Source organism: Vitis vinifera, chromosome 13 (genome assembly GCF_030704535.1).
Source record: "Vitis vinifera cultivar Pinot Noir 40024 chromosome 13, ASM3070453v1".
NCBI lineage: Eukaryota > Viridiplantae > Streptophyta > Magnoliopsida > Vitales > Vitaceae > Vitis > Vitis vinifera.
The window spans coordinates 16,628,850-16,647,659 of NC_081817.1; the positions used below are offsets into that span (position 1 = coordinate 16,628,850).

The following is an 18,810-nucleotide window of genomic DNA, read 5'->3' on the forward strand; positions in this document are numbered from 1 at the left end:
TTTGCTCTTAAAAGTATTTTTATTAATTTCAAATATAGGCTATTTTGTTATTTACATTATAAATTTAAAATAAATGGAGAAATAAATGAAAAAAAAAATATAAAGCAAGATACAATATATGCATGAATCCATTTATAACCAAAAAAAGTAATTTTTCATACATTATACTTAATATATATGCAAATTATAAGAACTTTCATCCTATGTTCTTATATAGAGTAAGAGTAATAGGTAATAATAGCTACAATTAAGGATAAAAATATTGGTAATAAAGGATATATGATATATCGGTATTTTGATTTTACAAATATATCGATGGATATTTTAACACAAAATAATATTGATAATATAAAAAATAATAAAAATTATGAAAATATCAAGAAAAAAATTTAAAAAATAAATTATATAAGAAGTAAAAATAGACGTTTTAAAGTTTTTTTATTTGATAGTAGTATCCTTTACGTCAAAAAAAAAAAATTATAAGTGTACATTTATTATCAAGTTGCACTATATAATTATTTTACAATAATATTATAATAACATGTATAATTTTAAAATATATTTAATATTAAAATTATGATAAATTTTAATTTAAATGTATTCAATGATATCAAATAAATAATAATATATGTATAATTTTTTAATATTTATATTTTCTTATATTTAATAAATATATAGATTATATAAAAAAAAATAGAAAATTATGTTTTTATATTTTTGGTAATAAATTAAATCAAATGTAAAAATAAAATGATTAGAATTAATTTATTTAATAATCGAAAAATAAAAAATTGAAAAATTGATGAAATATTGATAAAATATCGGCAAAATATTTGGAAATATTAATGAAATATTGGTTGAAACATGAAAAAATCGAAAAATCTGTGAAATATCAGTAAAATATCTGGAAATATCAATTGATATATATATTTTCTTGTATTGGGATTCACGGATATTAGATATATCAGTGATATATTTGGATATTTTAAACCTTAGTTACAACCCTCATTTCCTTTCAAACACAAGAACCAAGTAGTAGAAAACACTCAAAATACATTGAAAAATCCCCCTAGTTACAACCAACAAAAATTTCTTCAAGCTTTACAAAACACAACAAGTGTTTCTCTCCTTTTGAGAAACTTCAATTGTGAAAAAGGAGTAAAACTTGAGTAGAATCAGAGATGTCAAAAAAGCTTTCCATGAGTGAAAGGAGATTAAACACAAACCTTGTTATAATTATTCCTATTCAAGGAAAATTACATTTTATATATTGTGATGGTTCTAGAAGTGGACTTGGATGTGTTTTAATGCAATTGGGGAGGGTGATAGCCTATGTTTCAAGGCAGTTGTGTTAACTAAACTTTATGCGGAAATAATTATTTTGAAAAATCGATTTTGGATGCATAAAACATAATATATATATATAAGTACCAAAATAATGATAAAATAATGATCATATTCTTACTTTGATCCATAATATCGACAACACATCTGAAGTGAACTTGAGTTACTTTGTGAATTGTTTTGGTCAAGATCTTCAACTCACTACTCTCATATAGTGGATGAGTTACTTGTGTGGTACATATTAAAAGTAAAACAACAAAAAGACATAAGAATGAGAGTGTGACTCAAGACCTTAACTTTACATAAAAGATTTATATCTTTTAGTCTTCTTATCAAAGACCACATGCACAAGAGTTATACTTATTATTTACAACCATTATGTACAAATTAATGGGTAATGGTGGGTTACCAACTTGAATGCATTCAGATAATCGTATAACTTATATTTTTACATTTTTCTCTATTACTTATAAACATAATGTACAGATTAAATTTCATAATGATAAGGTTATAAAAGTTGTAACACTATATTCATATAAATGAAATTTTCTAAGTCCCCATTTTTAATTTCAGTGTTCCATACATAAGACTATTGGATGCCCAATCAATTGATTCATCTATCTATCAATTGATACTTCTAAATAATATTTATACAAATATAATTATATATGATCACATATTAGAAGAAAAAAGGTAACAAATCGAAAACTTAGGATTGGAATCAACCCATTTACAAGTTGGAGCTAGCTGTAATGGTTTATCAATTTGAGGTATATACTGATTATTAAGGATTGAAGTATGTTTTCTCTCAAAATGATTTAATTGAAGACAAAAGAGGTGAATGAATTACTTTCATGATTATGGTTTTACTATGAATTATTGTCCAAGTGTAGAATCATTATTAATTACTTGAGGATCAAGGAAGATTTTTCAATTTGAGGTGATCATGAACTACTAATCAGGACTTCTTTGGAGTAATCCACACCCATTTTGAATATCTCAAAATACCAAAATTTATATAGTGTTATTTTATATAATCAAGACAAGATATTTCAAATAACAAAACAAAAAAACCTTTTATTTTTTAAAATTATTAAAATTATTTATTCTAATAGGTAAGAGTATGAATCATATTTGAAATTTTAATTGGATATTTTTTTTATTTGAAGATAATTGTTTTATTTGATGTTTATTTTATCATAAGAGGTTGACCCTTAAAAATAAATATATTAAATTAATTTCCAATTCAAATTAATTAATTCTTATTAAAAAAATTGTTATCTAAATTTTAGGGTTATGAAAATATTTCAATTTTAAAAAATTTCTAAAAAAAATCATTTATATATATATATACAACAATAAATTAAATAATATTTTTTTGAAGAAAAATTAGATAAAATTGTGTCACATGAAGTACAGTAACCTAGACTCAATCCTCATGTCAAAAACATAGGTGATGCATGGATAAAGTGGATTGAATATAAATTATATTATTTCATAGGATGTGCCACAAGCCAAAGAGCAAAGAATAAAGAAGAGGTTGTAAACAAATACTTAAAACAAGACGTAAAGGAGAAAAAAGGAAAATAAAAGAGAGAGAGAGAGAATAAAGGAAATAAAGAAAAGAAAATTGCACATGGGCCATGAGGCTAATTCCAGTGTTCTTCTGCCAAAGGGACATGCTTGCTTGCACTTCAAGTCTCTGATATGACCAAGCTCCCTTTCATTTTTTATTTTATTTTCTAGATGGGAATATGCCTTAAAAATAATAATAATACTTATTCTCTCTTGTATTTGTTTGACATAATATATTCTTAAGTGGAATTCAGCATCTTGTTTTAGGATCTTGGTAGAGAATAAAAGGAATGCCAAGATCTTGTTTAATCATTGACAGCTGATACAAAATCAGATTGAGATCAATGCAGTTGTTTTTCCATTTTACATATGGAAATGCAACTAATTCTAAAGGTAAAGGAAGTAGATTTGTCTCTTGTACGTGACATTCATCTTCTTGATCATATAAACATAATTCTCGAAAGAATCTAATGTTTATGTACTAACATTAGCACTATATTCTTTCTCATGGTTCTATCAACCCGGTGAACTTTACATGTGCACGCATGTTCATCTATTAAATTTGTGATTCCTATGGCCCAAAATATCAAATTATTTATGGTATTTCTAATAATATTTTTGTTTTACACAAGAAGTTATTTTCCCAAAAGATATTTTTAAAATCATTTTTATGAAAAGAAATATATACCAACTAGGATTTCAAAACATCTCTCCTATGGTATCTGACGTATGTACATTGGTTATTGAAATTTAATTTAGAGAGAGAGAGAGAGAGAGAGAGAGATGTTCATGTTACAAAAGTCAAAAAAATGGACTATCAGTGATTAAACAAACACCCATAAGAAGATAAATGATAATAAGAGGATGAGGGCCACCAAAACTAATGAAAAAAACTTGTAAGTTGGTACCTTTAGGGGACAGTGAGATATTTAGTGAGCTTGGGTCCTCCATTATATATGGGCAGCACCGGGTGTCTCAAACCAAATTATTATTATTATTATTATTATTAATACAGAAAAGCACACACAAGAGAATAATCAAAATGCTTTTACCATCCTTGACTCACAAAAGCTCTATCTTCAACCTCAGCCTACAAATGGGTGGTTCCTTCCTTCCCTTCTCTATTTTCATCCTCTCACCTCTTCTTTCATACCTTCCATGGCTTCCATTCTGCAATTCTTCCTTTCTCTTTGTCTGCTCCATCTTCTCATCTCCCTCTCTGCTGCTTCAAATGAAAATGAAATTCCAAAGGTACAGTCACCTCAAAATTCATCTTTCATATCACATTACCCTCCTTTGTGCTGCCAAGAAATGAAGGAACATAAAAGAATTTCTTCTGAGAAGCTTACAATAGCCATTTTCCCATGGAATTCAAAATTTTCTCTTTGCTTGCAGCCACCAGGATAATTATTTACCTCATAATTTTCTTGTTTATATGGAATAGTTCAATTATATAGATGGGTATCTGCTGTTGTTTTGGCAGTCTTATGTTGTTTATATGGGGAAATCATCAAACAACCATGGGGGAGAGGCTGAAGTTGCAGAGTCAAGTCATTTGCAGCTATTGTCCGCCATTATTCCAAGGTCATTATCTCTAAGTGTCTATTAAAATTTTAAACTCATATATAAATGGGCTTAAGTTCAATGTTTTTATTTCATTCTATTCATTTTTAATTTTTTTGCAGCTCTGAGAGTGAGAGAATATCTCTCATCCATTCTTACAATCATGCTTTCAAGGGCTTCTCTGCCATGCTCACACAGGGTGAAGCTTCTATACTCTCTGGTAATTAACTTAATTTTCTCTTTGCTTTTTTCATTTTTTTCCTTTAAATGGTCTTTTATTCAAGTTGAAATGCCATCTTTGTCCTTGGGAATTCTGCCTTCAGAAAATAAGCAACAAGGCCTTCAGTGTACTTCAACTACTATATGCATGCACCAATATATCTATTGACTTGTGCCCAACATGCTGTCCGGCCCAAGTAGCCCCAGAGGGATTTTTTTTTTAAACCCTTTTGTTTGATATAGAAAAACAAAAGAAACATTGGCACTTGCTTTGTCTTATAAGTGGTCCTTTTCAGTCCTTGTGACATGAAAGTTCAGTGACTTATTAATATACTGTGAATTGTGGATAGAAACTAAGATCATGAAGATAATATAAATGAAATTGTGGAAGTGCAGGCCATGAGGAAATAGTATCTATCTTTCCAGATCCACTTCTTCAACTACATACTACAAGATCTTGGGATTTCTTGAATGTGGAATCTGGAATTACATCAACTCCCTTATTTCATCACAACCTATCTAGGGATGTCATAATTGGGGTCATTGACACAGGTACCTTCTTTTTCCTTATTTTAATTTAATTTTCTATTTTCTATTTTTAATAGTGATAATAACACTAATAATTGTTTACTTTTAAACTAAAATTTAATTTTAATACATAAAAATTAAAAATTAACGAATGTCGGTTGAAACCCTAATATAGGTGATTTGTGACTAAAGAAGGTACAATTGAAAGTGACAAATTAAACACCATTGATAATATTTTGAATGTATTATTTATTTATATACATTATAAAAAAAATGAAAATAATGACACTTTTTATACGTTAAGGTACATGATGATAGTTTTGTAATACTTATATAGAAAGGATACACATAAGGGCCATTTTAAATGAATGAGAATTTTGGTAATTTGAAAGAAATCATTTCAACACCAAAGATCATTGCCCAAAGGATAAAGACCGATCAACTGTATTTCAATAGTTAGAGATTAAAAGTCAGATAGTTTTAGAGTTAAATAGTTAGAGATTCAACAACTTAGAAACTAGTTTTTTCACCACCCCAAGGTAAGACGAAAAATAAATTACAAGAACTATTTGCCTTTTAGTTCTCATACTTGGTGAATAAACATATATATAGGTACTAGGTGGAACTAATTTCTCCTTTTCATGGTACAAGATGAAAGGAGTATAGAAAAATCAACACTAACACACCATTACAAACCTAGCCAAAAAAAAAATAAAAAATCGTAACTTATATCTAATAAGTGTGAAAGCTTTTGTCATCTAGTCTCTAAAGTAGCTTATTCATAGTGTAAAGCTTCTCATCTGACTCCAAATTCCAATCCAAAATCCTAACCAATGATGAAATACACTATCACAAAAATCACAAAAGCCTAATTAAAAACTTCAAAGAAACTACAAAAAACAAAAATCCAATAAAAAATTTGAAAGAGAGAAAAATAGCCTAAACTCTAAGATAGAGAAAGAAAAAGGATTTGAAGGAGATAGAGTGAAAAATATTAATCCAAAATGAATTGATGAAAATTAAGAACTTTTAACATCACTCAATATCCCCAATGGTCGTCAATGGTGGTCGATCATGGGCTTCACCAATGTTGGCAGTCTATTGATGTTCATTAAGGCTTCTATAATGGAATAGGGCCTATTGGTGATGAAGTCTGCTAATGAAGAATAGGTTAGGTCTTCTTCTTTAGTAGGTTGGCATTTGCGGAGGTGAGGTTCTACATGGTGATTGATATTGGCCAACCTCAAGTTCATTGATTGGTAGCTAGTGGTTGTCAACTATGGTAACAAATTGGCTAAGACTCCTTCAATAGATTAGTGTTTGTCAAGGTAAGGTCATTAATGGTGTTGATTAGTGACTAACCACCAAACTTGGTAGTTGGTGGTTCCTAACCGTGGTAAGGTTAGGGCTCTTATTATATTAGGTTGTGGGTGTTTAGGTGAGATAAGGGGAAAAGTATCAATATAATAGGTTTGGGTGAATAATGAATCATTGTCTTTCATTATTGTCTATCATAATATATATATATATATATACACACATTACAATATGAGGAATTTATTCTACTAATCCTATAATTAAGTTATAAAATAAGGGAGGCATGTGTAGGGATGGCAACGGGGCGGGTTTTTTCGAGTACTCGCCCCGCCCCTAATGGGACTGGGTTTAAATTTAATAAACGGGTTTGGAGCGAGTATGAGATTTTTTTTTAAACCAGGGGCGGGTTCGGGTATTGCCCGCCCCCGCCCCGCCCCGATTAATTTTAAAATAAAATTTAATTTAAATTTTAAAATTAATTTAATTTAAAATTTTATTTTACTATTTTTAATATATAGATAATAATAAAAAAATTTAATAAAATAAGTTATAAAAAATATAATAATTTTATTATTTATAAAATATATTTATTTTAATGTAATTAAAAAAATTTAAAAAGTAATTTTTAAAAAAAAATTAAAAAAAAAAAAAAAAGCTAAACGGGGCGGATGGGGATGTGAATTATTTTTAATAAACAGGGCGGGGTTGGGATGGGGGCGACCCGTCCCGAACCCGCCCCGTTGCCATTCCTAGGCATGTGAGAATTATAGTTGACTATCAAATTCTAAAACTTTTTCCTAAATTACATTTTATCATGCCCTCATGAGATTGAGCATTCGTGACGGATGCTAATTGTGGAGTGATGTCATTGCAACTATTTTCATAGAAGTGATTTTGTAAGCAAGTTAATGAATTAATAATTAATATGAACATTGGATGATCAAAGGTACTTTTGGAGACTTGATCCAAAATAAAATGAAAGCCAATTGCAATGTGTTGATCCTTGAATGGAACATTGGATTTACACATAGATAAGTTGCACTAACATTATCATAGTAAATCGTTGATGTTGATGAGAGTGATAATTAGCGTTCAAAGAATTGATTCATAAGCTAATTTACTTCAAATGTTGTAGATGTTATAATAAAGCCTAGGTGGAGGAGTGAGCAATAGTGCATTATTGCTTAGAGCACCAATTGATTGGATTAACACCTAGAAAGACAACATAGTTGAGGTTAAGGTACAACCATCAAGATCATCAACTCAATCAACACTAACAAAGGTATGTAAATGAGTTGGGGATTAATGATAGAGAAGTCCATGAGTATTAGTACCTTTAGGATATTTGAGAACATTCACTTAATGATAGGCTAATGAGTGGCAGTGAGTTGGTGCATGAATTGTGATAAATTGGTCATTATAAATAAGATATTAGGTTAAGGATAAATATTGAATCAATCCTATGACTTGATGGTATTGAGTGGTGTTTATAGGTGGGGTCTCATTATTCAATGACATTGACTCCAAGGGTGACAAAGGACTAGAGACTTCTTTAGTGTTGAGCATATTCGTCTTTATAAGAAAGTTACAATATCTTTTTGATACAAGAGCAAAAGAACAAAAAAATGTCAGAGGTTTCAACTCTACAAAAATATGTTAGAGACCAAGATCTTTTAAGGAGAAGTGGTTGATGAGAAAGCGTATGAAATCGATCACATGAGTCAAGAACACTCTAGTGACAATACTGTCATCCACATAGACAATAGATAAATAAACCTTCCATTGTTGTAATGAAATAAAAATAAACTATAAAATTTGAAGTTAGTGAAACAAAGAGAAAGAAAATATAAGTTTGTGTCATGCTTGTGGTGACTCATAAAGACGACAAATGACCTTTTTGAGCTTGTAAGCATGGTTTAAATATCAAGGATGTACAAATCCCAATAGTTGTTAGATGAAAATATCATCAATTATTGTGTCATACAACAAAGCACTATTATTATCAAGTTGGAATAGTTGCTAACCATGTATTATAATGATACTAACAATAATGCAAACCATAGTTGGTTTGACAATAGACATAAAAGTATTAATAAATTAAATTCTTGAGCATTGGTGAAAACCTTTAGCAACTAATCAAGATTTGTAATGGGCAACATACCAATTAGATTCATTTTATTTTGAAAGATCCACTTCCATCCAATGACATTTTGTGTGGGGTGGGAAGGACAAGGGACCATGTGGAATCATTAAGTAAGGCATTATATTTGTCGGTTATGGCTTGACACCAATAAGATGACTTATGGGCTTAGGTGACTATCTAAGGGTTGGTTCTAGTGAGACAAGTATTCAAAATGAAGATCTATTTCAATTTGAAAATGTTGTTTTTAGACCAAGTTATAATGGGATGGCCTTGGCTAGGTGGTAGGATGTGGGAAGGGAGAAATGAACTTATTTGTGAATTTTGTGGTCGGGAGGCATCATTGGCATGAGAAGAATGAGAGTGCATCTCAAGTACAACAATTGTAGAAGAGTCGTTAACCACATGTGCACCATGGGAAACTTATGGGGCAATCAAGTGAGTAAGCTATGTCAATAACGGTTGGAAAATTGCTAAGAATAAATAGCTAGAGAGGATGGATCGATTTGAATGGGATTTGAGTGATTGTTGGATTTGGTAGGAGTGATATGCAACTAAGAAAATGATTGATGAGATAACCCATGATGTGAAATACCACAAGATATCATAAATGTAGGGGAAAATCACATAGACACCCCTTATGACAATTACAATGACATTCCTTGTTAGCATCGTCTCCTAATCACCATTAACAAAGAGTTGAAATACCAAAAATACCTTTTTAAAAAAAAAAATGCAAAACCATATAACTTTTGTTCTATTTTATTTTTTATTTTTTAATAATCAAATGAAACCTTTTTCTTTTTCATTTTTTTTCCTTTTTACTAATCTTCTTCCTTTTTTGTTTTATTTTTTCTCCAAATTTTAATCAAATAGATTTCGTGAGTTTCATCCTAATAAAACACTATCTTCCATGCCAACAGAAACTCTAAATTGATTCAATCATATTTGCTTCTCATCGACTTTCAATTGAAAACCTAAAATAATGTTACAAGAATGCCCTTAGCCCTGCCATTGTTGTTAGAATGGCCTATCTTCCAACTGTTGCAGCCTTCTTGTTATACTTGTTGCGACTTCATGAGTTTTGATTAGGAATTAGGAATTAGGAATTAGATGTTAATTAAATTTAATATTTTTAATAAAAATATTCAAGATTAATTAGGAATTATTTTTTATTCATTGTTTTGATTTTTATTATTTAAAATTATTAGTTAACTTAATTGATATTTTAAGGTTAATTATGATTAATATATTAATAAAAAAATTAATGACATTTAAAAATTCATAATTAGGATTAATGAGATAATAAAATAAAATAGGAAAGGAAGATATGGTTACAAGGGTATTTTTGACATTTTGTACAGGATAAAGTAAATGAGGGTATTTCAGGTATTTTGTTTAAATACTCGACTATAGCATCATGGGTCGACTAATAGTCAATGAGTCAAGGGTGGTCTTGTTATAAAAAGATTTGTCAAGGGGTGTTGATGTATAAAAAAATCGAGGGGCTAAACTGTAATTTCCAACTACCTCAAGGGGTGTCTATGTAATTTTCCCTAAATGTAGAGGTACAGAGCGCAGAATAGCAAGTGCGGTTGGACATGATTGCATTCAGTTGTGCCAACAAGTTGAGGCTCATGTGTGGAGATTTTCAATGTTGAATGTCATGATGAGGTTGATAGTGATCAAAGCTTTAGTATTCCCATCTTCATTAGAGTATACAATTTTAATAGACTTATAATAAAAAAAAAAATCTCAACAATTTTTTAAATTGATTAAAAATCAAAACAACGTGATATTTCAATTTAAATGGATAGAGTCAAGTATCACAATGGGATCATAGAGACACGAGGACTTGAGTCGATGGGTGACAAAAATGATAGTGATAAAAGTTCATGAAGATGGTAGGGATGATAAATATGGTTCATTGAGTTCTCGGTGATGATGAGGTTATGAGCAACTCATAGATATTTCTTATTTTCTAACCTTAGACCATGGATGCCCGATACTTGATAAGAAAAATTCAATAAATGTATTATTTTAGGAGAAAATTCGAGATACAAAGAGATAGAGTTTTATTTTATTTTTTTATTCTTGATAAAAGTAGCATATAAAATACCAATAAGATAAAAAAGTAAATTTAGATAAACGAAATGATTTGCGACAAATATGTGTAATGTGAATTCACTTACTATCATTGATCATAACATATTTGTTACAACCATATTTGACATGAATTGAGAAACTCTAAAGATTTGAATTCATAGAGTGAGACGCTCACGAGTTTACTATCGAGTCATCATAGTACTTCACATATAGTTAGCCTAATGCCTAAGCGAAAGACTTTCATATTGTGGCCCACTTTGTCACAAAGTTGACAAATAACCATCAATGGTCTATTGTGTAATTGAGGGCACCTACGAGGTAGTCGTGAGTCCATTGTCTTGGATTGAAGGATCCAAAGTTTCTAGTCATGTGATTGCAAGATGAATTGATCGACTTTCTTTGACAGCCTTTGTTGTTGTGATAGATATTTGAGCATTGATTTGAATAGCCAAAGCTTTCATCCTTTCCTTTCTTGTCAGATGTTTTCATTAAATCATACAACCATCTTTGGCTTTCTTCACCAGGTAGGCTTCATAGTTTAGAAAATTTTCATGGAACCTTTCGAAGGATATAGGCAAGTCACGAGCTCAAGTGGCTACACCTAACTCTTTATAATTCAATGTACCAACCTGGTCACATGCATAATAGGAGACTGATCATAAGGTAGATAGTCTGTCCCATGCACCAACAGCTCTCATTAGAGAAGACAATTACAAAAAATAAATAAATAAATCAATATTTCATGTAGTTTAATTCACTTAGCCCAACATGGATTACAGGTGATGTCATTTCAAATCTGCTTCTCTCAACTTGTGCCGTTTATTTGTCCCTTAAGTTTTGAATTTTTCCTTATTTTATTATTTTGACTTCCATGGATAATTATAATGGGCGAAATTTGTTATTTAGCGGTTAAAGGTGAAAAAAAATAAAATTAAGTACTTAATGGCATACATTTCCTTTTTTCTTTTCTTTTATTTATTTTTTAAAAAATAGATTTGAATTCATGTGGAATATAACAAGAAAATGTTTTTTTTTTATTTATAGATATACGGTTTTACCTTTTTATGATCAATTCATTTCCTATTCAAATTGTATAAAAAAGAGATACTTTAATTTATTTTTAAACCTGATGATATTTGTTTTTTGGCTCAGTAAAAAAAATTAAAATATTTTATTTTTTTTATTCAAGTAAAAGTAACTTATTAATATCAACCAATATAATTATAATAAACTTGTTTTCAGTTTATTTATATTGGTTGATATTAACATGTAACTTTTAATTGGATGGAAAAAAAGTCAAATATTTTAACTTCTTTTTTTATTCAGCCAAAAACCGAATACCATTGTCAAAAATTTCAAAAATGAATTTGATTTTATCTGAGCGAGAGATTAGATTTGAGAGTTGTAAAAAAAGTTAAAAATTAAAAAGGGAAAATAAATTTTTTTTTGTTAATGCAAAGAAAATAACTTTTTTTTTCAAGATGAAATTATCTTTAAAAAAGTAATAAGTTGGAACAAAAAAATTTCTAAAAATATCTTAAATTTAAAAGTAAGTTAATAATTTCTTTCAATGGTTTTTTTTTTTGGCAATATATTATATAATAAAAAATAGTTTTTCAAAGGTACTTCTATCGAAGAATTGTTCAAAAATTATTTTAAGTGATTTTTTTTAAAAAATTCAGACGTAAGTTTTGCATGGTGGCATTTCCAAGAATTAGAAAATATTTCTAGCCTCTGACAATCGCTCCTACACATGCTCTTAATAATTTTTCATTGTATTTAAAGAATAACACAGGTGTTTCAATTTCCACTTGGACCGCATTCGGCCTGTTGTATGGATGATGGACACAGGCCCAACTCACACTTGATAGCTTGGGCCTAGGCTTGGTCGCCGTAGGCTCAGTCCAGTCCGATCAACGAGAGATATACATCTAACCTTTTACTTAGTGTGTAATTTAAGCTGATAAATATTACAAATATATATATATATTTTAAAACTATGCATGGAAAGAACGTATTTGATATTTGAATATTTATTGAGGAGTGAAGGCGTAGGATGATTTTCCTTGGTAGGCCCAGTAGGCTGATGAGTTTCCATTTTGTTTGTGATGAATGATTCAGGGATATGGCCTGAGTCTCCAAGTTTCAGTGACAATGGTATCGGAGAAATCCCTTCAAGATGGAAAGGAGTTTGCATGGAAGGATCTGACTTCAAAAAATCCAACTGTAACAGGTGTTAATTAATGCTCTCAGCTTTGATGATACATCATACACATTAAGATTAATATTTTAAGATGATATGAAGGCCTTGGTTTCCAAAGCCAAAAAATGGCATAACAAGGCAATTTGGTTCTCTCGCTACATTTCAGGAAGCTGATAGGAGCAAGATACTACAACACCCCAAAGGCCTTAATCCAACCAAAATCCAGCAGTAATAAGAGCCACCCCATTAACCTCACCGGCTCTCCAAGGGACTCAGTAGGCCATGGGACACATACTGCATCCATCGCAGCTGGTGCACCCATCGCCAATGCTAGTTACTATGGTCTGGCTCCAGGTACTGCAAGGGGTGGCTCGCCTTCCGCCAGGATTGCAAGCTACAAGGCTTGTTCGTTAGAAGGTTGTTCTGGTTCCACCATAATGAAAGCATTTGATGATGCAATTAAGGATGGAGTTGATATAATCTCAGTTTCCATTGGGATGACCTCAATTTTTCAGTCAGACTTCCTTAATGACCCCATTGCTATAGGAGCTTTTCATGCTCAGCAGATGGGGGTAATGGTGGTTTGCTCAGCAGGGAACAGCGGGCCTGATCCTTACACCATTGTCAATTCAGCACCATGGATCTTTACCGTTGCAGCTTCTAATATTGATCGGGATTTCCAATCTACTGTAGTTCTTGGAAATGGGAAAACTTTTCCAGTAAGTATATCATAGTAATTAACTTTGGATTTGTATTTAGTTGTTTTATTTATTAATTGTTGCAGTACTAATGAATGCTGCTGCAATTTTTATGGATAATCGGATAGGGGCCTGCGATCAACTTCTCCAACCTTACTCGCTCTAAAACATATCCTCTTGCTCGTTCAGAGGATGTTGCTGCTGCTTTTACCCCTTCATCAGATGCAAGGTGTCTTGTTTTAGAGATAGTTTTTAATAATTATGGCATCTTAAAAGTTCATTTTTTTTCTTATTCATTCTAGACCATCTCTTCTAAAAATGCAGGAGCTGCTATCCAGGATCATTAGATCCCAAGAAAGTTAGGGGCAAGATAATTGTTTGTTCTGGTGATGGGTCTAATCCGAGGCGTATCCAAAAATTAGTTGTAGAAGATGCAAAAGCGATAGGGATGATTTTGATTGACGAGTATCAGAAAGGTTCCCCCTTTGAATCAGGCATTTATCCCTTCACAGAAGTTGGAGATATTGCAGGGTTTCATATTCTCAAGTACATTAATTCCACCAAGTAAGCATCGTTACTAGAAATCCAACATTTTGTTATAGTACTTTACACTTCTTTCAATTACTATGCTCCCTTCTCCATCTTTCTTTTGATATATATGGAGCTCTTATCGGTATTGCAACTTGAATTGATATGCAATGGTAGAAGCACTCCTGCAGGCATGCACTTCTTACACAAGTTAAGATTTTCTTAAACATATTTGGACTTAAAAGTGTGCTAAAATTTTCAGACCTTATAAACAGGAATCCAACTGCAACCATCCTTCCAACAAAGGAAGTTCCACGGATTAGGCCTGCACCAGTGGTTGCATTTTTCTCATCCAGAGGTCCAGGAGGGCTTACAGAAAATATTCTCAAGGTCCTTGTCTTTCGACATTAGATCTTCTTGTGTAGATGGATAGATAGAAAGATGGATGCATCTATAGAAGTATTTCCAATGATCTGCAGGTTTAAGTTCTAACTATTTTTCTTCTTTAATTAGCCTGATATAATGGCTCCAGGAGTTGCTATTTTAGCAGCCATGATTCCAAAGACAGAAGTGGGGAGTGTTCCAATTGGGAGGAAGGTATCAAAATTTGGCATACGATCTGGAACGTCCATGGCGTGCCCCCATGTAACGGGGGCAGCTGCATTCATCAAATCGGTGCACCCACAATGGAGTTCTTCTATGATCAGATCAGCACTCATGACAACAGGTAATTGAAGGTCGAAATTCTATTAAGTCAATTATTGTGAGAATTATTAACTTGCTTTACTATAATTAAAAAGAAAAAGGAGCAACTAAGTAACTAACAAGAGTTTACGAATCCAGAAACATTGAACTAGGCAACATCCATTTAGGAAATGATAACAAATTACCTTCTATAAAGAGAATAGTGGCATATTCTCACATAATACTTGAGAGTTCCTTGGAAACCTACAAATAATTTTGTCATAATGTTGGTTGATACCATTGGAAAAATATAAATTCAAGAACAGTTAGTCAAGATAACATGTCTTGCCTCTGATATGCAGGGCTTCTAACTTGGCCGATTACTCTGGGGACATCTGCCTCCCTCCCCTCTATTATTCCCAGCAAGCAGATTGTCCAGCTGGACTCTGAAATTTTGTTGAATTGATATTTGTCTGACCATAGTGAATGAAAATTTTAAGTACTGGACATCACCATCACATCTGTCAATCTCAGCTTATACTTCCATAGTCTTACCTTGACAAAACTTTTAGAAGCCTGTGCCTTTTATCTCTTCAAAGTTATCATCCTCTTGCATTCTTTTTGTAATTACTGGATTTCCCACCTTTTGTTTTTATTCTGAAGGGATTGTTAGTTAGATTTTCATTCGTCTACATCTTCAAAGAACTATCTCATGGGGATATCAAACTCTCATGCTCTTTTTATGATACTCTAAATATAATTTTGCAGCACTTGTTTATTACAATTAATTTTACATCTTAATGGATGCAATGTTGATTCTTTTTCGTCATGTTGCAGCAATCATTTCTAATAACATGAGGAAAGATTTGACAAATAGCACAGGTTTCTCTGCCAATCCACATGAGATGGGAGTTGGAGAAATAAGCCCACTCAGGGCTCTCAATCCAGGATTAGTTTTTGAGACCGCTTCAGAAGATTATCTCCATTTCCTTTGTTATTATGGCTACCCAGAGAAAACTATAAGAGCTGTGGCAAACAAAAAATTTACTTGTCCAAGCACTTCCTTTGATGAACTCATCTCCAACATCAACTACCCATCCATCTCTATAAGCAAGCTGGACAGGCATCTAGCTGCTCAAACTGTGACAAGGACTGTAAGGAATGTGGGATCCCCAAATTCAACCTACATTGCTCAACTGCATGCTCCAGTGGGACTGGAAATCACCGTCTCTCCTAAGAAGATAGTTTTTGTGGAAGGTTTAGAGAGGGCAACCTTTAAAGTCTCATTCAAAGGAAAGGAAGCTTCAAGGGGTTACAGTTTTGGATCTATAACATGGTTTGATGGTCTACATTCTGTTCGCACAGTCTTTGCGGTGAATGTGGAATAAATTCATTGCCTTTCAATTACAAGTCAGAATACTAAACATATCCTTTGTTTAAAATGCACTCTTCATTCAAAAGCATAACAAGTAATTTTATGCAAAATGAATAGCATTTTTCCACTGACATGGTAGGAAATGCAATTCAATGTAGATTTTGGATATATTTGGCATTGGTTCTCTATCCATAATTAGAAATTGCTTCACTGCCGCTGGTCGTCTCCAAACCAGCATTAAGGGTGTAAAGTGGATGAGGCTTCACTGCCGCTAGCCTCAAAGTAGCAGACCAACTGAATCCTTCAGACCCATCCAGAGGGACGAGGCTTGAGCCTTAAGCCCTTTAGGCCAGAAGCAATACCAGATCATAACTTCTCTCAATCTAAGTTCTCAATGTTCAAATCAGTCTCTTGGGTACAACCCCTGACACTCATCAGGTTACTACAAGCTCAAATCCTCATGCTTAGGGATAGACAATAGCTTTGCATGCAATACTAAGCACTAGGAGAAAAGTTGTGGACCCGCATTTTTCATATATATCCCCACTTGATGACAAAACTCACTTTTTATTACAAAAAATTGATTTTTGAAAAGTTAGAATCACCACTTATTTTTGTTTATTTTTAAAGGGGAACAAAATAAGAAAGAATTCTTTTTTTTTTAGGGAAAAACATGTTTGCAAAAAATTGAATTTAAGTCAAGGGTCATGTCACTTATTGGGAAGACACCATAAGATAACATTCCTCTAAGTCTTATAAAGGTATCTACGACAAATAAGAGCAGAAATATATTACAAGACATGGTGATAAAGGGATAAAAAACTGATAATGAATATATAAGCTATGTATACTAGAAAAGGATCAAAGCCAAAAAAATAAAGATTACTCAAGTGCACAACATGCTTAGTGAAGTAATCAAACAATCAAAGAGAGAAAGGGACATACCTTAATAATGTCTAAAACAAGGGCAACAGAGGATATGTAGCTCATATATTAGAGAGGTAATCTTGATGAGTTGATAGTACTACTTTATTAGATTACAGATACCAGTTCTTGCATGCAATGAATAGGAGTTCATGGACCTAAGCTTTAGCTCATTGTAATTTCATAAGATATTGGATTACAATTGACTTTCTTTAGTAGAGCATTGAGTCAACTTTATAATTGAATTCTGAGGGAGCTACTATTTTCTTATGGATCCCAATAGTCCCTCACTTGAGCTCCTAATTCATGGTTGTGCATTTGTTTTTAGGGATTTGGGTTTCTGGTTCAAAAATGTGCATAGTGGCATTTTGGTAAAAAGACAAGTTTGCACTAGATCTTATGAATTAATTTTCTAGATTGATTTAATTAATTAATTAAATCCCAATAGGACTATTTAATTAATTAAGACCCAAATAGGCTAGATTAAGTGACCTAAGCCCAATTTGGGCTTAAGTCACTTAAGCCTATAGGGAGCCCTATATAAACTCTCTTAGGGGTTTAATGTTTGGAATATTGTATGTTGTCTTCTAGAGAGCCACTAGAGAGAAACCTTAGTCACCCTTATGGGACAAAGAAAAGCCCACACTTTTCTCGTGCATAGACCCATGTGAGGAGAGATCGGGAAGAAAAACACCAAGTAGACAAGTTCTACAGTGTTTTTCAATATTTTCATCGACTGGAAACGATTTAGGAACATTCAAATCATAGGTATGTGTTCTAATATCCAAATCTAATATCTATTTTAGTTTTTATAGTCATAGTTTTCCATTGCATAAGATCTAAAGAGTCTAAGAATAGATAACATGCACCCTACGGGGTCCAAGGCTAAGGAACGGAGTAATCCGAGGTTCCCAACAACTGGTTTTAGAACCCTTTAATTTGGAAACATGATAAAGAATTTATGATAAGAAAAGTTACAAAAATATTTTTGAAAATTTTAATAATTTAATAGAATAAAATATTTTGAAAACACTTTCCAATATAAAGTGTTTGATTTCTTTTTAAGAAATAAACATTTTTTGAAGTTTTTCATAAAGAATATTTTTTTCCATTAAGGACTTACTAAAGGTTTCGATTTTAGTAACTTTAATGGAATAAATTATTATGAAATTAAATTCCTTGTATAATAATATTAATTAAATTGGAAATAAATTTATGAGGAATTTTGAATTTGAGAACTAAAGTTTCTTGTGGACTTGTATTTTTTATGTGCATTCCCACTCATTGTCAAGACTAGTTTTTTAATGAAAAACTAATGTTTATAAATATTGGAGTTGCCACCTATTTTATTTTATTTTTTAAAGGAGAAAAAAAAGAAATAAAACCCTAAAAAATGACTCATAATTTGGAAAAACGTGTATTTAAAAACCTGAGTCTTAGTCCAAGAGTCAGGTTACTGATCGGAAAGGTACCCAAAGGTAACAATCCTCTAAGCTCTAAAATAGGTCTCTACTAATTAAGTCAAGGTAATTATGACAATTGACCAGGGAACTAGTAGACTACCTAATTAATGGAATGTATCAAAGCTTAATTACAAATTACTTAA

The 18,810-nt window shown here is 31.5% G+C and overlaps 1 protein-coding gene across 1 annotated transcript; it reads left to right on the forward strand.

Annotated features, from left to right (window-relative positions):
- Window positions 1-3,914: 3,914 nt before the first annotated feature.
- On the forward strand, window positions 3,915-16,411 carry LOC100243842 (CO(2)-response secreted protease). The gene is made up of 11 exons (XM_002273667.4): window positions 3,915-4,170; window positions 4,403-4,503; window positions 4,605-4,702; window positions 5,098-5,253; window positions 12,914-13,025; window positions 13,162-13,714; window positions 13,822-13,922; window positions 14,018-14,257; window positions 14,497-14,611; window positions 14,735-14,948; window positions 15,743-16,411. The coding sequence occupies exons 1-11, from the start codon at window positions 4,078-4,080 to the stop codon at window positions 16,291-16,293; spliced, it is 2,334 nt and encodes a 777-aa protein (XP_002273703.1). The 5' UTR covers window positions 3,915-4,077; the 3' UTR covers window positions 16,294-16,411.
- Window positions 16,412-18,810: the final 2,399 nt, after the last annotated feature.